Source organism: Populus trichocarpa, chromosome 4, assembly GCF_000002775.5.
Source record: "Populus trichocarpa isolate Nisqually-1 chromosome 4, P.trichocarpa_v4.1, whole genome shotgun sequence".
Classification (NCBI taxonomy): Eukaryota; Viridiplantae; Streptophyta; class Magnoliopsida; order Malpighiales; family Salicaceae; genus Populus; species Populus trichocarpa.
In genome coordinates this window covers 21010790-21037261 of record NC_037288.2, presented here as the reverse complement: position 1 = coordinate 21037261, position 26472 = coordinate 21010790, and the positions used below count along the sequence as shown (strand labels likewise).

The following is a 26472-nucleotide window of genomic DNA, read 5'->3' as shown; positions in this document are numbered from 1 at the left end:
TTTGTCTATTAATTTTTCTGATTTTATTTTTAGTTAGCGTTAATGTTTTTCTAAAAATAAATTATCAACTCACATAGTTTTCAATTTGTTTGATTACAAATATACATAAACTTTTTGATTCGCACTTAAAAAAATCTCTTAGCTACAAAAACACATAAAAAAAACTAGCATATATAAAAAAGAAAGAAACATGTACTATCAGAAGGGAATTCTAAAAATATCATCATAAAAGTTTTACAGTGGATCATAATATTGAAAACCAATATATATCGTAAATATAAATAATTAATACTTCTGTTTTTTTAATTTATAAAATTATCTTTAAAATCAAACTTCTTAATACATTGCAATCTCGTTTCTGCGTTTGAAAACGGTGTTTTAGAAAAATAATCAACGGTCAACTTTAGAAGGGATTAATTTATGATTTTTAAAGCTAAAAGGACTAACTTGAAAATTATAAAAACGGGGACCTAACTATAATTTACTCATTTTTTAATTTGCGTTGATTTTAATAAGAGCCAAGAACACTTCATCCTTCCAATCAAAACTTTTGTGGTCACAAAACTTCCAAAATAAAGATTTTGTAGAAAATCAATGGATAATATAAAGTTTTGCAAAAAGAAAGAAGAAAAATGAAAAAAAAAGTGAAATATAAATATTGATAAATTCGATTAAAAAACCTACTCAAATCTCTCTCTCTGTATTTGCTCGCATTTCGCAATGGGTCAATATTATTTTTTAAATATAAAAAAATATTAAAGTATAGAGAATATTTTAAGTTCTTTGAGTCTAGTGGTCAAGCCAAACCCAAGAGCCCAGGTCTAGAGGTCATGCCAGACCCGCGCCTGGGACTGGTGGTCATGCCAGACCCCTACGCCTTAGCCTGACACTAAACATGATTGTCAGCCCGCGCTCGGATCTGACATCAAATATGGTTGTCAGACCCAAGGCTCTTAGGTCTGGTATTGTTGTCAGACCCAAGGACCTTGGGTCTAGCATGATACCCAAACTCAAGTAGCTGGAGTCTAGTTTGATTGCCAGACCCAAGCAAACAACAAACAAACAGATAACAATTGTACATTTTAGTTGTCATGAGAGAAAAGAAAAAAAACACAAACAATTGATCATCAACGATAATCCAACCATAATATCTTTACATGTACCGTATCATATGGAAGAGAGCATGTCTGCTTATCTATCTAGAGAGTGTATGGCTAGATTTAATTATTAAAAGACGTTTCACGTGTTTTTTTAATGTCGTTGGTGCCAACCACACACACACTAGGATATATGGAGCATAGCCAACAGTTTTTTAAATAAAAAATAGAAAAAGTAATATGAAAAATATTAAAGCATTCTCGTAATTTTTTTAATTACGATCATACTCAGATAAATTTTAGTATAACAATCCACAATAATTTTGTCTTTAGAGCTGCAATGAAAACCTGAAGTCAATATATACATTAATATAAAGAAACTCGGCATTCGCCATCCCTAACAAGAAGCTTGATCAATCCAGAACTCTCTTGTACCTAACAGAAGCGAGATAGAAGAGTCATGCAAGCAACTGTACCAGTTTCATCATCACTTCATACAACAAGTACAGCAGCAGACCCAACAGCGCTCTCCACACAGACCAACAACATGGCTCTTGTCCCTGCCCCACCATCAGAAACCCCACTTTTTGCAGAAGTAGACATGTGTTCCGATTCTTCAGCAACGACTGTCCGTGCCACTGTTATCCAAGCCTCCACTGTCTTCTATGACACTCCTGCCACTCTAGGTACTTCGATTCTTTATGCCCCAGAAGAAAAGGAAGATTTCTTTTGTTAGTTGTCATGTTCTAAGTTCTGATTCTTGTTTGTGTAAAGATAAGGCTGAGAGATTTCTGGCTGAAGCAGCTGGATATGGGTCTCAATTGGTTGTGTTTCCTGAAGCATTTATTGGTGGTTATCCTAGAGGATCAAGTTTTGGTGCTACCATTGGTAGTCGTACAGCTAAAGGTAGAGAGGATTTCAGAAAGTATCATGCTTCAGCCATTGATGTTCCTGGTATGTAAGAATAAGACTAAAAGTTTTTCCTTTTATGAATTTATTTTGTTGAATGATTAAGGGTTTGCTAGTTGATTGATTAAGGGTTTGGTTTTTGATTAATTAAGTGGTTATTGGTGATTTATGTAAAATATAGGTCCAGAAGTTGACCGTTTGGCTGCAATGGCTGGGAAGTATAAGGTGTATTTGGTGATGGGTGTGATTGAGAGGGAGGGATATACACTCTACTGTACCGTGTTGTTTTTTGATTCTCAAGGTCATTACATGGGGAAGCATAGGAAAGTTATGCCGACGGCGGTGGAGCGTATAGTATGGGGTTTTGGAGATGGATCAACGATTCCGGTTTTTGGGACTCCGATTGGGAAAATTGGTGCCGCTATCTGTTGGGAAAATAGAATGCCACTCCTAAGGACTGCAATGTATGGTAAAGGTGAGTTATTCTGATAGTTCTCTCTAAGAGTAACTGCACTTCTAGTCCTACAATTCATGCATGGGTGAGAATCTTTCCTGCATTAGTACATTCACTCTTGGGTGGCCCTCTCAGGATGACAGTTTTAGCTGGACAACAGATGAATGCCTGTGTGGATGTGTGCTTGAGTGGCTGATCCATAATGGGTGTGTGTTTTTGTGTCTTCCTGTGTTTAGTCTGTGCCGTGTTCCAATTTTGATCCGAGCTTTGAGTTTTATTCACTGCTTACTTTGCAAGATCAGCTCAATTAAAAGAGCTGATTCAGAGTTGTGCTAGGATAGAGTTGAATGCATAGATCATTGCCAACATCTCTTTTTCTGTGCATTTATGCGTTTGTTGAGATTTTATTGAACGTTTAGCTAAGTAGTTCATCTTCTATGTCCATGCCTGTGCTTGATATCGCATTTTGGAGTTTAATAGTATCAGGCTGCTCATTCCCATAGTTGCAATAGTAGTTTGCTCACAGCAACATGTAATCTTCATGTTCTAGAATTGTCAATGTCAATTTGAATACTCTAGTGGAGTTTGTATATCCTCATTCTGTTTAGACATGAGCTGTTAAGTGATATGAAGTCATATTTTTTCGTTGTAGTGATTGAAGGTCATGGAAAGTTATTTACATTGCTTGACTATAACTAGTATCAATATGATATATTTCTCGTTATTGTTTGGCTGAATCAGATTGCTGTGTGCTTTATGTTTTAAATTCTCTATTTTGACTGCATCTTCTGTACCTTTTCATTAACTCGTGATACTTTTTTATGTTGTAGGTATTGAAATATATTGTGCACCAACAGCTGATTCCAGGGATACTTGGCAAGCAACGATGACCCACATTGCTCTTGAGGGAGGATGTTTTGTACTATCTGCCAACCAGTTTTGCCGGAGGAAGGATTACCCACCTCCCCCAGAGTATGTCTTTTTGGGCGTGGAAGAAGACCTCACACCCGATTCTGTTGTCTGTGCTGGAGGCAGTGTTATTATATCACCATTGGGAACTGTTTTGGCTGGACCCAATTATGATGGGGAGGCACTGATTTCTGCAGATCTAGGTATGTAAATTGTCACTTCCATCTTAAGCTTTTATGCTTCTATATGCCATCAAACTTCATTCTTACTAATGCTTGCCAAAGAGAGTAGTTTCTGTTATTTTCTAAGGAGAATATACAAATCAAATATAAGTGAAGATGTTAGAGAAATTGAGTCTAAGTAGCTATGATGGTTGGTTTCCGAATACATTAAGGAGACACTGGAAACAGACATTAGCAATCTCTTCTCGAATCTCTGCATGAATGATATATTTGGTTGAGAGCACACTAAAGCATTAAGAGAGAGAGGGAAAAAAAAAGAAAAAAAGGCATCCTCTATTTTGAGTTATGTCATGAATAGTGCCAAAGTGCTTACAAACAACACTTAGTAGTTATTACTCCATTCATCCACATTTTATTCCCTTCCAATATTATTACCTTGCATGGGAACCTGACTGATCGTTTCATGGCTTCACCATAAATTGTTTGAATTCTTGCAATCTTGGAACGCTAATTTTGTTTAACTTTAGAAAGGTCGGTAATGATGTTAAAAAGAGTGATTTTTTAAATTTAAAAGAATAAAGTGCACGATGAAAGGTGTGGAAAACATTTGGGACAGACAGAATACATGCTAAAGGGAAATCATGCAAATTTCAACTGTTAGGGCTTGAAGTGTCTATCACTACCTGATCTGGCTTAATCATAGTTGACTGTGAAAAAGTTAATGCTTAAACTTCAACTCACTCACAAAAAGTATGTTCTGATGGGTCAGAGAAATTCTCCCTGTTCTTCATTTGTCAATATCGGTTGTGTAACAAACTGTAAATGTTTTATGATCGGTTACTATTAAGGGCATCCCTTGAAAGTGGATTGCTTTAGTTGTGTTCTTATTTTCGAGAAGAATTCTGATATTGATAATTATCAAAATCATGACCAGATCTTGGAGAAATAGCTAGGGCAAAATTTGACTTTGATGTGGTTGGACATTACTCAAGACCTGAAGTTCTCAGCTTGACTGTGAGGGACCATCCAACAAATGCAGTTATGTTCACATCAGAATCAGCAAAAACTGAAGCCTCTCGTAAATAGCCATGCTCTCACTTTCAAGCTAATACTGCTCAACACGAAAAACGGAGCATCCTCGTCACTAATAAATGGATAGGTGCTGGTTCTGACACCATGATCATCACAAAGGTCAGGTGTATGTTTCCTGTTGTACATTCTTCTATCCACAAGCCTCTCGTGGAAAAGTGTGTTGCGTTCTTATGGCTGTTAAAGTGCTGCAGCTTAGAGTCATAGATGGTCTATAAACTCTTCCTCCAAGACTTCGATTTGGACTAGTTTTTTCTGAGGTATGTATGCTGAAGCTAAGTTTGCATAAGTAAATTCCTTTTTGTTTGATACCTGGGACTATCGGGATTGAACTTATGGGCTCCTCCAACTATTTCAACCTTGAGTCTTCACTCATCAATACAGGGGCCTAGCTTGAAAGAGTCAATTTGCATGTGGTGGTAAAAAAAAAAAACTATGCTGTAGGGAGCCAGAACAGTACTGACCTTGGTATCAGAAAATTTACCAAACATGTTCCGAGTACCAAGAAATTCATATGAATATGTTAATGGTCTCTGAATACTACACGATCTACTGCAGACTGACCTCATCTCAAACATTATGAAGTTCAATAATTATAGTCAAAGTTGGCTGTCTCCATGTTAACCTGACAGAGGTTCAGTTAGATGTCATTATTCAACCAAAAAGGCAAATGATTTTTATTAAAATTTCTCAACGTTTCAATAGAAAATTGTCTAGGATGGCAGATAAGGAAATACTTCCACGCTTCGTTTCCTGAATACATCTGCTAAGTCAATCTCTTCCCTTGATTTTCTCATCAGAGAGAACTTAATATATCAAAAAATGTTCGAAACATGATTTTTGCGTTCCATTTGCATGGACTAATCTTCTGAGCAATCGCTTTTCATATATAAATATGATATGCTTGTTGTAGATCATGAATGGTATTCCACGCAAGCAGAATAATAAGAATACATAAGTACTGGTTGACAAGTGATCTCAGATCCCTATAGCTTGTATATGATTTGTATTTACTGCGGGAAGGCTTGAAATTTTAGAAGAAAATGCAAGCACTGCATTTCTGCAAAAAGGGAAAATATAATAATAATAATAATTTAGAATGTTTAATGTCTGGAGCTTGTTGAAGTTCGACAATTACCTCCTGTTCCTGCTATCCTGGGCTTCAAATTATTCCCTTGTATCACAGGTGAACCATCCGAAACTACACTGCCAGACTCTTGAAAAGGCAAGGATTGCCCCCACAGCCGCGTAGGACTAGCAAAGTTTCGTATTGGTGATCTTTTAGGGCCAGATAATATGTGGTCTTTGAGAGTCCTCACTGACCTATATTTCCTAATTTCATCTTCATAACCTTGTGCTTGAGAATTGAAACCAAGCTCGGCTACCCTTTCCTGATCGGGCATATCTGGTCTTGCCTGATTTTCACTGATCAAGTCACGGCCAAGACCATCAATACCATTGGAATTTCTTCTTTGCAGGCAAATGTTTCCCCATTGAATATTATCGGAGATCGACTTCCTTCCCTTGAAATCTTTACCTCCTGAAAACCACTTCGAATTGTCCTCGGAAGCGTAACACCATTTGTAGCTCTTGCTGTTATTGTCCATGTTTAATTCAATTGAATGAAGATCACTATCCGCTGAATCATCTCCGTCATGAACTTCTCCATTTCCTGTTGCGCCCCCTTTATTTTCTTCTCTCTCGGCCTGTTGACACGATCCGAATTGGATTTCCTCTAAGTAAGCTTCAAGCTCTTTAATCCTGTCATAATTTGGAGAGCCATCACCATCTTTTTCACCTACTTTTTCTCTCAAGTAGGTCTCGAGCTCATTTCTTAACCTCTCCACCGCTGCATTTTTCTCCTCGAAATGGTACTTAGCCTCAGAGAGCTTCATCTGGACTCTTTCTTCACGCAATACATCAGCAAGCTGAAGCATTTCCCTTTCTTTCTCCACCTCATCTCTCACCTTCGCAGATTCTTTTTTCATTTCTTCAACCTCAGCTCTGTCGTCCCCTATACCTCTAGCCAGCTCATCACAAACTTGCTCTAATATCTCTTTCGCCCTTTTTTCAGTCTCTAGCTCTTTCATTGCCTTTGACAGAGATTCCTTTGTATCGGCCAACTCTTTCCCAAGCTTCTTATTCAATCTCTCTGTTTGTCTTCTTAATTTCCTCTCAATTTCAAGCTCTTCTGCAATGCATGCTATAGCACTGCGAATCCTATCTCGCTCCTTGCTCTTCCAAGCTGCCTTCTCTTCCTCAAAATGCTTAACAAGGTACTCAATCTCACTGCGGTTTGATCGCTGTTCTCTTATCAATTGATTGACCGAAATGCAGGCTCTATCAAGCTCAATCCGAAGGGCGGAGACAAGAGACAAGCCTGATGAGTGCTTCTCCTCAAGACCGCAAACATGATTCAAAACTTTCAAGAGCTCCTTGGAGGTGGTCAGCCCATTACTAACATCCTTCAAACAGGTCTTAATTTCAATTGTACGAGACCGGCCTTTCGGATGACTTTCAATCTGCATTTTGAGAAGTTGGATCGGTTATTTCCCTCATATAAATTATCCCTGTAAAACAACTGAGACAAACTAGCAGATCCTTATTTTCTCACAAATTCTCAAACCAAGCATCCATTGATGATTCAGAGAGTACAAAGAAAAGAAAAACATGAAAAAAAAAATGCAATATTACTATGCAACATTGGGCCCTTTGAGAGACAGCGGAAAATGTTTGGTCCTGATTCTGAGACGCAATTGTGTCAATCCAAAATCCTGTAAAGATTTTCTTTTTGAACAGGTAGAAGAATTCAAAATTTTGATGTCTTTAATGGCTGTTATTATTATTATTATTATTTCCTGGAGATAACAATGCTGAAGGTACTTTGTTGTTTTCTTTCTAAGAATAATGCTGAAAGCTGCATTAAATTTGGTGTCTGTAGAGTCAATTTGAGTGACATTTTTCAAGCACCAATTTTAAAATATGGACCATCCTAATCTTGTATATGCTTTTGAGAACATGGAAAATTATTTGAAAATGACATCAAAAAAAGTTTTCATGTACCTCCATCAAACTGGAATTGCCAACAGAATCCAGACCTCCAAGATGATAATCAGTAAGCTGAAGTGTCTTTGTAACAACTGATGTTCTTCTCCTATGACTATGGCCTCTAGATCGCTCCATCCTCTGCATGGCATAACCCATTTTTTTTAGTTGAGAGTAAAATTCACATGGATATATGAAATCCCGAAAAAGGAAAAGAAATTTAAATATGTTTTCACCTCTGAAAAAGGAGTGTAAGATGGATCTGACAAGTGTGGCAACCTTGCCACCTTTTCTCTGCTTCTAACCTCGTTCTTGTCTTCCAAATCCTTTTTAACTCTTGGTGAAGGTATTCCATTGATCTCCCACAAAGTGGCAGCTAATTTTCTTGCAGAAACTGAGACTTCTTTGGCTTTGCTTCCATTTTGATGTGGTGTGCACTTGGTGGATTCAGCATTTGGCTCTGCCAAAGTTGGAGATTTTGAGCTTGTCATCCAGATTGGAACAGGAGTACTAGACCCACCTCTCTTTCCAACAAGAATAGCTCTCTTGAATCTGTACTTTTTGACTAAAGAAGACGATGAAGACGATGAGTTCCCTCTCTTTCTTATCTTACACTGCTGCTGCTCTCTGCTTTTTGCCTCCATGAAACTATATCATAATCCTAACAATCCAGCAAAATGTCTTATAAAATTCTTACTAAATAGCCTTGTTTTAGTGCTCTCAGGATTGGAACCACATAATTACCAGCATCAAGGAATGTTTTCCAGGGATTTTTAAAGATTTGCAAGATTTGTAGCTTCGATGAGAGATTCTAGCACATTTATGAGGCAAAATACATGCATAAGTGCCAAGTATCTTGCTAGCTGGGTTAATGGTGGCACAAAATTCAAGAATTATACTACTACTTACAAGATTTCAAAATCTTAAAAAGATTTTAGAGATTTGAAGGTTAAAGTTGATAAGAGTGACCCCTCATCATCTCTTTGTTCACTCTTTTTGGTAAGTCCAAACTTACAACCACCTTGAATTCCTCAAAGAACACACAAAAAAAAGAAAGAAAAAGTGGGAAATCAAAGATTCAAGAACCTAAAAAGGGAGAAAGGAGGGTGGGGGTGGGGGTGTGGACAAACTGTCAAGAAATGGGATGTTAGAAGGAAAATTTAGTGAGCTTTGATTCATAGATCTTGAGAGGGAAACAAAAGGCAAAGACAGAGAGGTTAAACACTTAAATGTGTCGTTAGCGTTGCTGTCTTGTCTTGGTTGATAAACGAGGACAAGAAGACGACGTGGCGTACACGTGAGCGTTTCTTGTAGTGAATCAGGGACGTGCATCTGTAAATGGACGGTCGTGATCTTGACCATGTTCATTCGAATTTATCTCGTCTCCCTCGTTATTTGTATTGGAATGTTCTTTTTCTTTTTCTTTTTCTTTTTTTGAATATATACCTTGAAATCTAATCATAAATTTAGGACTCTAATCAAGCTCAAATGAATGTCATGATATTAGATTGGTTTGACCAAATTGATTGGAGTTTGAAACAATTCGAAGGATTAATTTAATTAATGGATATATTTTACTTAATATTTTGTGATTAGGTGATGAATTTATAAATCTTCACACACCAAATTAAAGTTATTCATGTTCGACTGCTCTATTGTTTTCTTTGAGGAAAGGAGGAGGTTAAAGAACTTCTTCAAGTACCATTAAAAGGAAAACTTTTATCACGAGACTACAAAGGGAATTATGGGCCACTTGTATTTTTATTTGTTTCAATAACATGTGATTTTTATATATATATATATAATATTTTCCCATAGATTAATTGAATGTGGCGTGAAATTATTGATTGTTCATCTTTCGTGCATGGAATTGGAACATGGATAGTTAAATAAAAAATAAAAAAAAAATCAGGGATGTTTGGGAGTGTGGTGACAATTGCTTTTTAAATTGTTAGTCGTTTGGAAATGAATTAAAATAATTTTTTATTTTTAAAATTTTATTTTACATCAACTCATCAAAACGATTCGAAAATATCCAAAAAAATTATTTAAAACATAAAAAAATAAAACATAAAAACAAAATGTATATACACAAAAAAAAAAAAAAGGGAAAAAATATACATGAAGAAAGATGTTAATTGCATAATTAACCCTCAATGCCTCAGCTTAAAGATCTAAGAAGCTAGCAAAATCATAAGACGATCATGGCCTTTGACATTTTCTTCGTGGCCATGGACAAACACGTGATAGGATACAAGCTTGTCTTTGAATCCCACAGCATAGCCCTAACATGTCACGTTGAGTGGACAGAAATTGGAAAAAAGAAGAAGCAAGGGGCTTCTATGCAAATATGAGAAAAAAGGGGGAAGGTACAAGAGTGGTAATTTCAGAGGCCGTTTAATCAGTGCCAGTACATCTATCATCAGTCCATTGTCAGTCAAGATCTTTGTGATCAAAGAAAGATATCAGAGGGTCGGTTTCGGTGGGAAAAGACCCGTTCGCTCGCAGTGAAGTCTAGGGTCCCGATTCTGTCCCTACTGCTTTACTTATCTACTACATCATGTCATACGGATTGGCTAAAGTTTTTTTAATATATAAAAAAAAATCAGATATTTCAGATATAATTTTTTTTTGGTGAAAAAATTAAACTATGAAAAAGTTAATTTTATATAATGGTTGATTTTACTGATGAAAAATAATATGGATAACTAATTAAAACATAATTTAACTAAAAAAATTCAAGATATTAGATTGACTTGGGTTGATTATTATAATAACCTAAAACATATCAAAACGAATTATAAAAGCCTAATTTTAAATCAACTTAATATTAAATGATGAAATTGAAAAAACAAATCAGTTAAAAAAACACCTAAAAAACGACGTGAATTAACATGTTAAGCTCGTAACTCGAGTCATAAGATCAAGATAATCTCATAGAAAGAAAATCAAAATAAATTATGAAATTCAATTTTCAATCAGTCCAATGTTCAAGGATGAGACGAAAAAAAGAAATCAACTAAAAAATAACATAAAAACAACCTAAGTCAATCTATCAAGCTCATCATCTAAGTTATAAGACCAAGATAATATCATAGAAAGAAGAAAAAAAAACATCATCATTTAGACCGGATTAACTTTTCAAATCCACAACTCTGATTATGAGATTGAAATAATCATATGAAGAGGGAAAAAAAATTATGAAACTAAAAATGAGTCAAGTCAATATGGATTAACCCGTTAAGCACTATTTTCAGGTCATGAGACATGGATAACCTCATAAAAATCAAGCCAAAATAAATTATGAAACCTAATTCTTAATTAAACACAATATTAAATGATGAAATTGAAAAAAAATTAATTAAAAAAAACTGAGTCAGCTAGATTAATTTGTTAAACCTGTAATCCAGGTCATGAGACAGAGATAACCCAATAAAAAACAAATCTAATATTGAAGGGTATGAGACTGAGATAACCTCTTAGAAGAAAAAAAAAACGACTTGATTTAACCAAGGTTAAAAAACCAAAACCCGTGACCCTGATTACGAGATCAAGATATCCTCATAGAAAATAAATCAAAATAGATTATGAAACTTAATTTTCAACCGAACCAATATTAAATGATAAAATTTAAAAAATTCTCAATTAAAAAAAAACACAAAAAACAATCTAAGTCAACTCGAGCTAACTCATTAAGCATTATTCATGGGTCATGAGACCGGATTAACCTAATAAAAAGCAAATAAAATAAATCATGAAGTATAATTTACAATTAATCTGGTATTAAAGGATGAAATTGGGGGAAAAAGCTAAATGAAGAGAAAAAAACCCTAGCTAATCGGGTTAACTTGCCAAACTTGCGATCTGTGTCATGAGAGTGAGACAACTCAATAAAAAATAAATTTAATATTAAAGGATAATATTAAATAAAAACATCAATTGAAAAAAAATCAAAAAAAAAAAAAAACACAGGCAAATATATTTTTAAGGCCACACCAAAACATGCGAGGAAAGTACTATTCATTGTTATAGCACTCCCCATATGTTATAGTATATTGTTAATAATAATAATAATAATAATAATAATATAATCATTAACACTATTATTGGTGTGATACAAGTTTAGTTGTAAAATCTGAATTAGCTTGGTGAATCAATCTAGAACATGAATTGGTTCGGGTTGAAAAAAATATAAGAAGAACAAAATTGGGTTAATCTAGTTAAAAATTCAGGTTAACCTACTGATCCGATCAACTTAAACCTGACTTGATTAAAACTTGACTACATTGATTTTTTTTATCAAAATAATTTTGTTATAATATTTTTTTTAAAAAAAATTAACCAGCCCTCCCTGATGACCCGAACCCTGAACCGAATCGAGTTTTACACAAATGGATTCAAGTGAGGTGAAATGGTGAAAGTTATATATGTGTGTGTGTGCAAGGGATGGAGATAAGAGGTCTCCAATCTCCACCTATATTATTCTTTGCTTCTGTTGGAAACAAAGAATAATATGAAAGTCAATAAAGATTTACACCACCAGTTTTTATCAAATAAAATATGTAACCCTTTATATAAAAAAAAAAACATTGTATATATGCAATACAATTATTCAAATTAATATTGAATAAATTATACAAATTATTCTAGATAAATGTAAAAAAAGCTATTAATAATTAAATTTAAATATGAAAGTCAATCGGATTAAAAAATATTTATACTTTTATGCTCAGATAAATATTATTGAATATTTTTAATTGTATGCATCTCGTTTTTACAAACACGAAATTCTTTCCAGAGGAGAATTCATTCGAACGGACAGGGATAGATCTGTGTAAAGGCAGTGTCATCCTATGGGCGGTCAAGGAAGCAAAAAAATCAGTGTGATGACTTGGTATGAATCCAAGGGCAGGGACGTGGGGGCCCTCCAACGGCTCTCAAGGTCTGGGACAAGAGGACACACAGAAGCTGTCCGATTGAGGGCCACCACACCTTCTGTCCCCTTGTTAGGGTAGACGTCCTACTTGACTGACAATGCCAGTGGCATTAAATCGACACCATCTTTTTAGCAACAATAATTATCGACACAGTTCGGGTGTCTCTGATATTGCGATAACTATTATAATTATAATTTAAAAAATTATTTTTATTTTAATTTGGTTTGGAAAAATATATGTTTGGTTAAAACTGTAGTTGAAATTAAAATTGAATAAAAAATAATTTAATGTGTTTGGTTAATAATACTTTTGAAATTAAGGTTATAAAATAATTTTAAAAAATATATATTAATATTTATAATTTTTAATTTAAATATTGTAGATTTAACTTTTGTTATTACATCATGAAATAAATAATACTTTATATAAAATATTTTTTATTGTTCCATTAAACTATCTACAATTCCATCACGTATGAAATACATCCGACAAGGACTATAATTTTCATAAATTTCTTAAGAGTGCAACAACAAGTAAAATATAATCAGGAACAAAATTGGGATTGCGATCAAATTTTGCAAATGCTATGTCATCAAGCGATCTCCGTCTAATTTATGTAGTGTTATTGAATAATGTTTAACACCAGTTTTTCGAATAAAATACAATTAAAAATAAAAAAAATATATTTTTTATTTTGTTGGGTCGGACCGGTTCAATGCATTTTTAATTTTGAATCGGACCGGTCCGGCCGAAATAGTGGAGGCATGCTCCACTGTTCATGGGTAAAATCTCAGCACAAGTAAACCTGCGGCACACCCTCATAAAGGGTGGGTCCTACCAAAAACACTATTGCTTTTGCTTATAACCAAACAACAAAAACTGTGATTGCGGGTGAACCTCACCCGCAGCCACAATACCAAACAACCATAAATATTTTTAAAAATAATTATTATCATGATAACAAACAAATACCTATAATTAATTAGCTAATGCATCATCACTCATGGAATAGAATATTGATGGTGGTGGTCTTTGGATTTCTTCCTCGTAACTGACTACATCAATCATTTATTATAATTGTCATTATTGTTGTTGTTTATCAAAATGCAGGAGTGTTATTGTTCATTTGGTGCTACATTTTGTGCAATAGTGTCATGAGTTAGAAGTGTTAATTCATGTTATTTTATTAATCTAAAATGATATTATTTTAAATTTTTTTAAAAATTAAAATGATATCATTTTAAAAAAATTATACCGAGTTTTGATTGGATCATCCAGAACCATTCTCGATCCGATTCGATATAATACATAATATAAATCAGGTCATTAATTGATAAATCATTGGACTAACCTATAAGACACGATGATGTATTCTATAGCAAAGCTTTTGGGTTTGGATTTTGGAAATAGTAGTATTAGAGATTAAAATGTCCTCAGATTTTTAAAATCATCCCCTTATAGTAAAGAGGAAATTTAAAATATCAAGCACAATCTTGCTACACAAGGGGCCTTCTTCAACATCTCTAAACTTTTAGATGGTTATTGTTATTTCATGATATTTGAAGGAGTTAATTGTAATATATGCAAAATCCACTTGTCATTGAGGGAATCATCATGATTTTATTAATGTAATGATTGCTGCATCATTAAGGACTTTAAAAAAATGAAGAATAAGAGAAAGCCTTTTTTTAGTCAAAAGAAGGAGGAGAGAATGTTCTCAGGGTCAGCAATTGATCATCTACAGATTTATTATTATTATTATTATTATTATCTAGAGATTTATTATTATTATTATTATTATCTAGAGATTTATTATGTGGGTGAGAAAATTCTCCAACTAAATCATTCTGGAAGGAAGCAGATGACCAATGTACCTGTTAAGACAGTAACAACATTTTAATAATAATAATAATAAAAAAAAAAAACTACAGGCCAAAACATGCTAATTATATTTTTTATATTGGCCAGTCGTGTTTCTGACAGTGTTATTAAATCCAGTGCTGCAGTGAATTAATTTGATGACATGTGAATATAACTTTAAAGTCAAATAAAATTGAATGCATTACAAGTATAAAGTCATGGACCGATTTAATTATTGAAATATTAAAGCATAATAATAATAATATATCCTTTCAAAGCATCCACTCTCTTTCAAACTATCAGAAAAAAATATATTAAATAGGGGATTAAATAGGGGATGAGTGTCATAGAGTTAGTAAATAACGGTCCACCTTTCTAACTAAACCAAGCATGCCAAAACTTACTAATATATATAACTTATCATCAATTTATTTATTATATTTTTTGTCCATCTCTCATTATTTTAGGTGGGAGATCATGACCCTTTTGTCTTCTTGATTTAAGTAATCTATCTTGTACATATTTAGCTATTATCAAGAGTATCATCGCATGTGATCATGGTATAAATCCACACACCAGCACATGCCACATTATTGTTGAAATTAATTAAATAAAATGAATGCGATCTATTCTTATTTTAAATAACTTCGATATGGCGAGTTATATTCTTATATTTTTTTTTAGTTTAATGTGGGTGTCCGGACTAGCTTGCACGCCAATTATATTCTTATATTTTTGTTATTCTTCTACAAGGGTCACTAATCATAATTAAGGGTCACTAATCATAATTAAGGTATCCAAATCTTCACGTAACATCCTTGCCTCAAATATTGTAGTATTTCAATTCTTCCCCATGTAAACAAATAAGGAGAAAACCTAAAAAAAAAAAACATAGAAAATCCCCTTCTTGACCAATGGATTTACGATGTTTCGTCAGTTTTAATTTCCCATCAAATAATCTTTCATATCAATTTCATCTTATAAACTTAAAAAAACTCTCAATTAAGTCTTTTCATTCATATTTGATCATGGATTTAATAAAAATTATATATTATTTTTTTGATAAATGACATGGTCATGTAGGGAATTGTATCATAAGCACCTAATTGAGGAACAATTGGGGAAAGAATCAGTAAAAAAACTGTTTGAGAGTTGACACTTTCATTTCAACCTAGCTATGAATATTTTTTCACCATTTTTTTTACATTTCCCCCCGTTTAATGTGTAAATTAGACATTTGTTTTTACAAAATTACTTGTTCAAGGCACGTCAAGATTGACTTTTTTTTTTAATCTATATAAGGTACGTATAGCAAGATTACTGGCATGTTCTCAAAGAAAAAGAGCAATCTATCATTGTTAATTAGTCCGTTTCCATGCACGTTATAATTGGGCAAGAACAATACCACTTGTATATATAGTTAATTATTTTATTTAATTAAGCATTTTCAAGGCTCGAGGAACTTGGAAGAGCATCGTTTAATTTTCCAGTGGAGGTATTTTCCTTGGCTTAATGCATTTTTACATCATAGCATTTTACCCCAACGGTGCAAGCAACAAAAAATGGGAATCACCCCCCAAACCCAACTTTTAAACCTTTAATTCAAAGTTATAAAACACAATCTAGAAGTTGATAGCGAGTTAACCCGGATAAAATCGGGTTACGGATCAAGAGGATGGATTAAAAATAAATACATATTTTAAATAAATAGATCCAAATGATAAAAAGAAGGTGAGGTGAAGATAAATATCATACATGGATTACAAATAAAAGCAGGCAGATTGTTACTTTTGGAAGTAGTCCTCAGTCCTCCCCTTGAAGCCAATTTGCCCAAATGTAAGGCAAATGAATAGCCCTAGGTGCCAGGTCACCAACCATAACCTGCTCAATTAGAGGTTCAAATTAACCCATTGCATCACAATTTTAGAACTCTTTATGGGACAAAATTGATGAGTTAATTCTTTTTAAATATATCTTTAAACAAGCTTTCTTGCATCAAAACCAGTATTCACTAATCATATTTTAAGTAGAATGTATTCACACAAAAAAAAAACTCCTCGCAATCGTTTTAGAATTCAAACCCTGAATGATTATATGAAAAGCCCATCTAGACTGATTAAAACAGTGTATAAAGTTGTATAAAAATATTGTTTCGATGACCTTGTCAACAGCGGTCCCATGGTCTAGTGGTCAGGACATTGGACTCTGAATCCAGTAACCCGAGTTCAAATCTCGGTGGGACCTTTTTGTCAATTTCTTTTTTTTTTATTTTAGAACATCCTTATATCCAATTTTTAATTTATTACTCCTAATCATAGATGTAAGAACAAATCAGAGATCCATCTGGTCTAAGGTCCATGTTGAAGAGTTCAGTAAATATAAGCTTTGATTTTTTTTTTTATATAAACAAGTTTTTCCGTTGATCTCGTCCAAGCCAGGTTTCGTTCCGAGTAGACAAATAACTGAGTTGACCGGACGAGATGCTCTTATAACTAGGCTCCTAACAAACCCTCTGTGATAATTATAATCTATGCTTCTCAATTAATTAGAAAATATATCTTAATGAGGCTAGATGGATCATGGTGGACCTACCAAAACTGAGAAGTGAGCGGAGGAGGGGTGGGGAAGTGAGCAAGCTCAGTCCCGATGCTCTCGAAGAAGAGCCCAGTCAGGCTCTTGCCACCAATTGCCGGTACGCTTGATGGTGCTAGCCACCCTATCAATCCAAACCCTATCACGTTCAGGTCTTTGCGCAGCCAATCCCCCTGAAAGCTATCATAGAAGAAAAACCAATTAACCAACAATTAATCCATCATTACAAAGATAATTGCGTGATCATCTCCCAAATCAAATCAATTACTTTCTACACTTACCACATGAACTTTCCTCCACCAGTGCCTGCTAGCCCCAGAGGGTTTCTAGCTGTAACCGGAGATTTCACAAACCCTGAAATTCAACCATGATATAAGCTAAAATATAAGATTAAAAAATCCCATTTTCTTAGCTAGGAGGGATGAGAAGTAAATTACTCTACTTTCATTTAGCAAGCACCTGAGCTAAGGCAGATTTTCTTGGGTGAAGAAATGCGAGAAGGGGATGAAAGTGAGCCACTGCCTAACCCTACAACAGCTGATGGGCTAGCAAATGTTGCTGCCATATTTGCTTGGTAGTTAAGTTGCTATGGAAGGATTGACTGTACCAAAAATGAACAATGGTGGTGATGATGATCGATGGGATTAGAGGATTGTATTTTGTATGAGATGGAGATTTTTGTGGAAGAGAAAGATTGCATGGAAGTGCCAGGGATCAATGGGATTATGCCACGTAGGAGCTGCCTGGATAGCGTGGGGTTAGATTTGGTTTGATTTGATAATGGACACTGAAGAAAATGCTATCCACAAGCTCTAAACTTGTGGAATGGTGAAGATGGGCTGCTCTTTCTGCTATGAATTTTGCCCAGATTGAGATTGGGCAATAGACGAGTGCTACGTAGAAGAAACGAGGTCCACCTAGACCCAGTTTTGAAAGGTTTTGGACAGAGTACTGGCCCAGATTTTAAATTCATGTCGGTCTGACCACCATTAATTATTGATTATAAGAATTGATTAGGCTTGGCGGGTTAATCTTGATGTGTTAACTTATAATCTAGCCGGATAATGATAAAAAAAAAAAAACTGATTTTATTTTTAAAATGATGTTGTTTTGGGGTTTAAAAAGATTGAGGTTAACTAGGGTTAATTTACTTAATAAATAATCCAAAACTTATACCAGATGCTGATCTTATAATTATGCATTCAAGGACTGTTTATACCTTAGTTTGATAAACATTAACTTTCTTTATTAATCCATCAGGAGAAATTAAGAGTGAAATAAAAAATATGAAAGCAAATTTCTCATTTTTAGCTGGCAACCGAATCATTAAAAGGAAGGGGGGAAAGAAAATCACAGAGACTCCAAAAGAGCTGGCCAAGAAGGCATGAAAATTTTGGAGGAACAAATGCCGGCACAGCTACTCGAGATTCACAGGCCAGCTGCTGTAATTTACTGGCCGGCTTCTTGCCGGTGTTCCTTTGTCCTTTCTTCTGCCATTTACTAGCTGTTTGTTCATATATAAATATTTAGGACATTGTAAAATGAAATTAAAAAAGAAAGAAAGAAAGAAGATAACAGTAGAGCTAGCAGCTAGTTGTGTTTTATATATATATAGACATATTTTGCGATTGCAATTTTGAAAAAAATAAATAAAGAAGAACCATTTTTAAATAAAAAAATGATTAAAATATATATTTAATTAAAATTATGGTTGAAAACAGTGTTAAATAAAAAAATATTTGGTTTAAAATAACTAAAAGTCGGAGATTGCTGGAAGAAGATTATTGTATTTGCTAAACTCAAGAAGTTTATTTTGGTAAAGCTAATAGTGGATTTACAACTGTAGTTTTCTCATCTCTTCAGACAACGTGTAAAGCAACAATTCATAGCTTTTTCTAGACCCAAGGTTCGGACCGTAGTTTGCTCTGAGATCCCATGCAAAATCACAACATATTGCAAGTAACCAAACGGGTTTAAAATTGTGGTCAGGACTCAGGACAAAACGACGCAGTCCCAACCACAAAAATAAATGGGATATATATATATATATATTTATATTAATTTATTATTGTTTCAGCTTTAGCATGCTGCGTGAATTGGCCGTCACCATAAGACAGATGAGATGGGAATTTACAAGCTATTATAGATGAAGATATACAACGTCAAAAACCAAACAATTACAACTCCATTGATTAATTTGAAGTGATTTTGAATCAATCCAATTGATAATTCAACAGATATGCCTTTAATGATCTTTCTTCCTCTATCTTTCAAATATAATTAATGAATGAATAAATTCTACTAAATAGTCAACACTCCCTGATTCCCTTCACCTCTTTCTTGTTACCTGAACAAAATGAAGGACCAAGAAGACACAAAAATGGTGATCCCAGTAACAATGCAAACCATGTCCAAAACCTTTTCCATCTTCTGCTTCCTTGCTTTCCTCTCCCTCTTCCTCTCTACAAATTCCTCATACCTTCCTTTCCCTTCCGTCCCACATTTCCCTTTCCTCCTCTCCCCTCTCTCCATTGCTTCTTGAATTACTACCAAACTCTCCTTCCCGGTCAAGTTCCTCCCTTCCATGTCCTCCATTCCCATACTTATCTCTCTCACCTCCATCTCCCCTCCTTCCTTCTTCCCACAACAAACCATCACTCCACACTCCACAAACTCCTTCTCCCCTCCATCTCCGGCCATTATGGTGGCAAACTTCACCACCACTTCCCCAGTTAGCCAGTGCCTCTGCACTGACACTGGCCTCCCACTTGACAAATTCATAGCCCTTCTTCTTTTTGGATCAATCAAAATCCAACTTAACGTCATATTTTCTTCAAGTTGCTTCACAAACGAGTCTTTTTCACCTGTTTGATATTGTATCAATGTCTGCACAAACTCTTTGGGCTCGAGCATGTCGACCCTGAAGGGAGAGCACTTGAACCAATCAGTCAAAGTCTCATTCTTTTCAACTTTTGAGAAAATAGCAACATCCTTGTAATAAATATCAACTGCCGAGACAAGATATTCAGTGCTTGTTGTCAGAAACGATGAGCTGTGATGGTGGTGGTGGAGGAGAGGGTATGAGTCTGAGAAAAATGACCGGTGCCCGGAAGAGAAGGTGGAGATGATGCTACTGACAGTTGGATCATTAATGGATGGCCAAGAGGAAGTGCAGATATTTCGCCAGAGTTTATCTTCTGTAGAGAGAGCATATAATTCTGATGATGCACAGGCTGTAGCAGCCAGGGTTGGGCCGTCTAGGAGGGTGAGAATATGAGTCTGGAGGATGTCGGGGTGGAGAGTAGAGATGGTTCCATCTTGTGTGGTAGTTGATGATGGTTGTTGCGGTGGTGGTGTGGAGAGAGCAACCATTGATGCTTACGATGACGTTTCCTTTGGTGATTTTCAAAAGCGGAGGTTTGAGACTTTGAGTAGGGACAAAGTGGGGGGAGGGGGTGGGGGGGTTTTATAGGGGATAGAGTAGTTGAAAAGTCAAAACTGGATTTTCTTATAATATTTTATAGGAATGTTCTGCTAGACTTCCTAGTTTAAATTTTTTAATGTAACGATTTTCTTATAATATATATTATAAGAACATAAATTATTTGGCTAAGTTATGATAAAATTCATGTTTTACGGAATGTTGTAAGAAAAAAAATTATTTTAAAATACACATTAGTTCCTAATATGGATGATTTATTGAAAATTCAATAGAAAACATTTAGATTTTATTTTAAAAAATTAATTATTTTAAAATACATTGGTTTCTAATATGGATGATTTATCGAAGATTCAATCGAAAAAATCTTAGATTTTATCTTAAGAAATCAGTTTTAGAATATTGTTTAAAATATAAAAAAGAATAAACGAAAAATTATATAAAAAGGAATTTTTTTTTTTAGGAAAAAGACCAATAATAATAATAATTAGATGAGAAGGAAATGATTCAAATCCAAGTTATATTCTTTGAAAAAGAAAAGGAAATTAATATAATCATGTTCCAATAATTTTAACCATTTTCTATTGTGCATCATTGCATGTGTTTTTCATTAATTTTATCTAATCAAGTGTTTTAAAAAAGCAGTCAAAAAACTACTCCCATATCACTTTTAAAAAGGAAAAGAGAAATCAAACCCTGACAATTAAATAAATTAAAACAAGGATGCCATGGCTGCAGATTCATCTTGCATTCCTCGCTGGACAAGGGGAGATCGAGGAAATAATGGAGGGTAGCCTACAAATCAGACTCCCATCTTTAAGCTAAAACTCAAATCAGTTCATAAGAATCTTAAAGCTTTACGATTTGATCCCCAAATTCGTGCTCAGCCTTAGATGTCTGTAGCTTTGTGAAGGGCAACATGAAATGTCAGTGAATTTTAGGGGACTAGACTGCAAGGTTTATTAGAATGGGCATTGATTTGATAGTTATAATAAATGGTGCATGCACTTGTGGTGCTTGGTGCTTAAAATGCTAGTGGTAAATTTTACTTCGCGTAAGCATGGGGAGAAAGGGATATCTCAAAACATTTGATAATTCTCAATTTAATTAGTTTAAAATCAAGAGTTGCTTGGTGCTTGTCATGTTGACTCGATCTCCAGGGCTAGAGAGAGAGATTTTTGTTCCAAAAACAAAAATTAAGAATTTTGATTTTTTCTCTTGATAATTCTTGCAATATATACCTTACCCGATTTAATATGTCAACTCGATAAGTTGTTGATTAAAACTTAATATAAACCAAGTTTCAAGTTGAATCGAGATAAGAGTTGATCTGATCAAATTTAGTCAAGATCTCGCTAGTTAATCTATAATTTAGTTAAAACTTAATTGATATTTAATTTGATTTTAAAAAAAATTAAAATGATATTATTTTTTTTAAAATAAAATATTTTTAAAATAATATTATTTTGGACTGACGTGTTCAATTAATTCATGATAAAAAAAACTTGACCAACTGATCGAATTTTATGAATATGCTACCAAAAATTGTATATTCCATTATCAATGCAATTAATATTACATCATGTACTGATCCCCAATAATCTATTGATAATAATAGATATTTTATTTTTTTTCAGTTGAATTGGTTACGTATAAAGAACATATTTTTTTCATTAACTATAAAAGAATTAAAATAAATAGTTTTTTATGTTTTTTTTCCTTGATCAGGTAATTTGTGTTTTGCATTAGAAGAATTAATAGGATCGTGACTAAGCCTAATATGAATAGAGTGCCCATGAAAGTTTGAAAAAAAAGAATTCTCAAAATATAAAAAGATATTTATTGCAAGTTGGGCCCATTTCGGCCTAACTTAGGCTAGACTTTACATCACTTTTAATTTCTTGGTCATTCTCCAATATATATATATATATATATATATATATATATAATTAAAAAAGAGAGATTATTAATAACAATAAAGTCTAATATAAGTAGAAGTGATGAATGCAGGAAATTAGCAGCTTATTCCTTCTAGAAGGCATGGTGCTAGATAGAATTAAAATAAAACTGGGTTAATTTTTTAAAAAATGTGGGCGCATTCTTTCATTTATTTGGATATGGTATGATATTTTGTTTTCAAACATGGTATGTAATAATAACTTTAGAGTATAAATTTTGATCCATATCCAAATATTATATATCATATATTTGCGAGAGATAGGCATGGTTTGTAGAACCCCGGGATAATTGATGGAAAAATAAATTTTAAATTAAATATTTTTTTTTAAATATTTTTATGTGGATAGATTTTGTGAAATACACGCAAACACACTAGTGTGTGTGTGTATTAACTCGGAATAGCTAGAGGTTAAACTAAGTCATGTACCAAACTTAAAACACAACATATTCTAAAATTTAAAAAATGAGATAATTAGCCATATATAGATATATCATATATCTAAAAATCAATGATAAAATTCGTATATAAATACAAATTAAGTAACATGGATTTATACTAAGACGTGAACTTAGTGTATTTTTAATATTGTGAAGTAAATTATTTTTCGTTTAAAGTTATATTAAATTAATTTTTTTAATTTTTACTTTAAAATATTAAAACAATATTAATTTAATAAATTTTTGTTTGGAGGAGGAGGTTGTTATTGACTTTGCACAATATAGCTGCAAGTTGAGCACTGGACTATAGCATTAATGAGCATCATGGCCAATTCCACAGCTTGATCTGTAGACTTTTCACCATCTCATCTCGCTCGTTCTTGATTTTTGAAAAAGAAAAAAGAAAAAAGAAAAGAGGAAAAGAGGAACGAGTTCAAGGCGGTAGTCAGTAATGGCATGCTTTCTACTCTCTCTTCTCTTCCATGGAAGGACTTGAAGAAATTCAAGCCGCCAGCACCTTTCTTTAATTATTAACCAATGAGTTATGATCGTCATTATTCTTATTCACGTCACACCAGTCAAAGCTTCCCAAGCCGGCTCCTCTTAACTCGGTTTAAGACCTGGATTATTATTGGTAAATTAATTCAAATTAACTCAAATTTAAAATAATATATATTGATTTAAATTTTTTTACATCAAAATAGGTTTTGACTGGATTTAATATAATAAATTTCATGTAATTTAATTTAAAATTCATTTTAAATCATGTCTTGGATTAAATTAACTTGCTAAGCGAGGTTAAATTTAATAATACTAACAACAATACAGTGAAATGGTGGTAAAATATTTGATTTATTAGGAAGTTTAGAAGGTTGCACTGATGATGAAGATGATGTTTGATTAGATTGGTTATTGTAATACAAATCATGTATAAAAAATGAAGCAAGATTATAAATTTAATCGAAAAAACTTTCGACCCTTCAAAGAAAAAGAAGAAAGTTCAAAGTATGAAAGTTATAAATACTCTTTAAACGACTCAGGGTTCATGATATTATTAACTTTCACATAACATATTCTCAACATTTATCATATACAAACTAAGAACAAATATTCTTATTCTTAGAATTTAATATTCATTTACTACAACTTCTTATTATAAAGTCATTAACTTAATCACCGAAGGGTCCTTAAATTTCACATAAATTCCACTAAAAAAAGACTCTTTTGTAGGAAATCAGGCCTCTATCACCAACCCTCTAAGCCCTTATTTTTAGAGAATAGGAGATTAACATAAATGTGTGATCATCCTTTTATCCAAACACTCAAAAACCCAAGTTCCCTAGCATACTGTATTTTAAAGCATCATTAATTGGTGTCGTCTGTGGAAAACTGCACAAAAAATCATCAATTGTTTCTTCTAGAATAAGTTTTGGATGTGTTTTATTGCTATAAATGACTGATAATCAAGAAAGTAAAGGGAGCGCGACCAAGAACAAGGCAAGAAAAAGGTAAGAGTACCCTAAGTCATACATACACATGGTGGCTATAATCTCAAAGCACCTCTAAGCAGAGGCCAAAGTCTCCTTGTTGATCCTTTCTCTTTCATAACGAAACTAAGTCATACAGGCCCCAGGCTAATGACCATTGGCGAAGGCCACTTCCTTGATACTCAAGGTGTTGAGAACATCATCCTCAGAGGTTCGAGGTAGCCTTTCCCCCTCTGGATGATCTCTTGAGGCACTACAAGAGCTTTTTTGATACAAAGAACTATCTCCTCCCTTATTAGAAGGGGGTGTTGAAGGTCCACCTTCAGACCCAAAACCCAATATGATGGACCCTTGTCCTCTGTTGTTCCCTCTAGTTTCTTGTTCGGATTGAAACTCATCATTTTAAGAAGCCATACCTTCACTCCTTGGACCAAACTTGCTCATGTGAGAGTCTATTTTTTTCTAAAGAGGAAAAGAAGAAGAAGAATGTATAAGATAAAAAATATGGCAGTGACTTACTTAAATAAATCTTTAGATCAATCTTACAAAGACTATGAAAAGTAAAAAAAAAAGAGTAGGAGATAAACAACTAGGGTTAAAAATGAGATGATTTATTACCCTTATTTTTGGATGAATGACCTATCATGTCATCTCGGATCTCTAGAAGTCTACTTAATTACTATATTAAAAGCAAACCATCATTTTATTTCTCAAGAAGACCTCCTCTAATAACACAAGGATCCCAACAATTTGACATTGGATAGACAAAACTCATAGGAAATGTAAAAGAGCTTTGATAAAAAAAGAAGAAGAGAGAGATGTTTTTAAAGTCTTTATATATTAAATACATAAAAACTTAGGGGCTACTGATTGATTAATGTATTTTAAGCTAAAACTCATTTTCTTTAAAAGACCTATGGATAGAGAGGCCAAGAGAATGATGACACATCTCAAAAGCTCAATAGAAGTCAAAACCTTTAGAAAGAAGGTTTGAAAAGATGATAGACCCGACTATTTTGAGCTTAGCCATGCGATAGGCCCAAGTGTATGTGGGTCTCGCAAGGTGCCTAACCCAATTTCTTTGGGTTTAGTTATGTGCTAAGCCCAAGTACATGTGGGTCTGGTAAGATGACAGACTCAATTTTTTTAAGCTCGGATACGTGTTAGGCCCAAACACATGTAGGTTTAACAAGATGTCAAACCCAACTTACTTGGGCTCAGCTACGTGCTCAGCTCAGATGCCTTTGGGCTTAAAAGGACGTTATGTTAATGTTTATTATAAAGATTAATCCCATCAACATTAATGTTGTGTATAAAATGACACAGGGCCACTTCGTATAGGCATATTATATTCCCATCAACATTAATACCGTGTAAAAAAATATTCATATCAATATTAGATTTACATCAACATCAATATTAATATTGATGGGGGGGACTCCTTTCTCACTTGGATGTAAAAAAAAAAGAAAAAAGACTTTCGACTTCTCAAAGAAAAAAGAAGAAAATTCAAGGTACAAATGTTATAAATACCATTTGAACGATCCAGGTAAAGGGTTTATAATCTTGACTCTTTCATAACATATTCTCAGTATTTATCATACACAAACCAAAAACAAACATTCTTATTCTTAAAATTTAATGCTCATTTACCACAACTCCTCATTATAAAGTCACTGACTTAATCATTAAAGGGTCCTTAAGTCCCACCAAAATAGACTATTTTATAGGAAATCAGGCCTGTCACCAATCATCCGAGTCCTTGGTTCTGGAGAATAGAAAATTGACATGAACATGTAATCATCCATTATCCAAACGCTAAAAAACCCAAATTCCCTAGCATACTGTATTTTAGAGCATCATTATATAGTGTTTTTAATTATAATTACAAATAACTTGCAATATCTTTAAAGAATCACAAAGAACCACCGTTATTAAACTGATTTAGCTCTTAATTCAAGTTAGGTTTCAAATTAAACCAAGTGATGATATGATGTAACCTGATCAACTCATTACCTGATAAAAACCTGATTTTATTTTTAAAAAAATAACACTATTTTAATTTTAAAAACAAA

General features: G+C 33.6%; 4 protein-coding genes and 1 non-coding gene across 6 annotated transcripts; 2 read left to right on the top strand and 3 right to left on the bottom strand.

Annotated features, from left to right (window-relative positions):
- Window positions 1–1408: 1408 nt before the first annotated feature.
- On the top strand, window positions 1409–4949 carry LOC18098088 (bifunctional nitrilase/nitrile hydratase NIT4A). The gene is made up of 5 exons (XM_006384712.3): window positions 1409–1783; window positions 1872–2051; window positions 2188–2481; window positions 3291–3572; window positions 4486–4949. The coding sequence occupies exons 1-5, from the start codon at window positions 1558–1560 to the stop codon at window positions 4635–4637; spliced, it is 1134 nt and encodes a 377-aa protein (XP_006384774.1). The 5' UTR covers window positions 1409–1557; the 3' UTR covers window positions 4638–4949.
- Window positions 4950–5086: 137 nt separating this feature from the next.
- On the bottom strand, window positions 5087–9026 carry LOC18098087 (uncharacterized protein At5g41620). Of its 2 annotated transcripts, none has more exons than XM_052452300.1 (4): window positions 7922–9024; window positions 7704–7826; window positions 5779–7162; window positions 5087–5265 (listed from the first exon to the last, which is right to left on the bottom strand). In XM_052452300.1, the coding sequence occupies exons 1-4, from the start codon at window positions 8327–8329 to the stop codon at window positions 5261–5263; spliced, it is 1920 nt and encodes a 639-aa protein (XP_052308260.1). In that variant the 5' UTR covers window positions 8330–9024; the 3' UTR covers window positions 5087–5260. The 2 variants fall into 2 exon arrangements, with proteins under 2 accessions (XP_052308260.1, XP_052308259.1); XM_052452299.1 differs by lacking the exon at window positions 5087–5265 and adding an exon at window positions 5507–5700 and having other exon boundaries at window positions 7922–9026.
- Window positions 9027–16158: 7132 nt separating this feature from the next.
- LOC18098086 (photosystem I subunit O) lies at window positions 16159–17686 on the bottom strand. The gene is made up of 4 exons (XM_006384710.3): window positions 17534–17686; window positions 17356–17428; window positions 17075–17254; window positions 16159–16363 (listed from the first exon to the last, which is right to left on the bottom strand). The coding sequence occupies exons 1-4, from the start codon at window positions 17637–17639 to the stop codon at window positions 16267–16269; spliced, it is 456 nt and encodes a 151-aa protein (XP_006384772.1). The 5' UTR covers window positions 17640–17686; the 3' UTR covers window positions 16159–16266.
- On the top strand, window positions 16655–16726 carry TRNAQ-CUG (transfer RNA glutamine (anticodon CUG)). Its single transcript has one exon. It is a non-coding gene; the product is annotated as a tRNA-Gln (tRNA).
- LOC18098085 (F-box protein At2g27310) lies at window positions 17548–20507 on the bottom strand. Its single transcript, XM_052452501.1, has 2 exons — window positions 19422–20507; window positions 17548–18578 (listed from the first exon to the last, which is right to left on the bottom strand). The coding sequence occupies exons 1-2, from the start codon at window positions 20444–20446 to the stop codon at window positions 18575–18577; spliced, it is 1029 nt and encodes a 342-aa protein (XP_052308461.1). The 5' UTR covers window positions 20447–20507; the 3' UTR covers window positions 17548–18574.
- Window positions 20508–26472: the final 5965 nt, after the last annotated feature.

Bases quoted from the DNA above. Each gene is read 5' to 3' on its own strand.
- LOC18098088 (XM_006384712.3), top strand. From the start codon at position 1,558: ATGCAAGCAACTGTACCAGTTTCATCATCACTTCATACAACAAGTACA. The intron at 1,784-1,871 runs GTACTTCGATTC...GTTTGTGTAAAG, and splicing joins TGACACTCCTGCCACTCTAG to ATAAGGCTGAGAGATTTCTG. The intron at 3,573-4,485 runs GTATGTAAATTG...AATCATGACCAG, and splicing joins ACTGATTTCTGCAGATCTAG to ATCTTGGAGAAATAGCTAGG.
- LOC18098087 (XM_052452299.1), bottom strand. From the start codon at position 8,329: ATGGAGGCAAAAAGCAGAGAGCAGCAGCAGTGTAAGATAAGAAAGAGA. The intron at 7,163-7,703 runs GTACATGAAAAC...CTCAAAATGCAG, and splicing joins GCAATTCCAGTTTGATGGAG to ATTGAAAGTCATCCGAAAGG. The intron at 5,701-5,778 runs GTAATTGTCGAA...CCCTTTTTGCAG, and splicing joins CAGGATAGCAGGAACAGGAG to AAATGCAGTGCTTGCATTTT.
- LOC18098086 (XM_006384710.3), bottom strand. From the start codon at position 17,639: ATGGCAGCAACATTTGCTAGCCCATCAGCTGTTGTAGGGTTAGGCAGT. The intron at 17,429-17,533 runs GTGCTTGCTAAA...GTTGAATTTCAG, and splicing joins GAAAATCTGCCTTAGCTCAG to GGTTTGTGAAATCTCCGGTT. The intron at 17,255-17,355 runs GTAAGTGTAGAA...CTTCTATGATAG, and splicing joins GGTGGAGGAAAGTTCATGTG to CTTTCAGGGGGATTGGCTGC.
- LOC18098085 (XM_052452501.1), bottom strand. From the start codon at position 20,446: ATGGTTGCTCTCTCCACACCACCACCGCAACAACCATCATCAACTACC.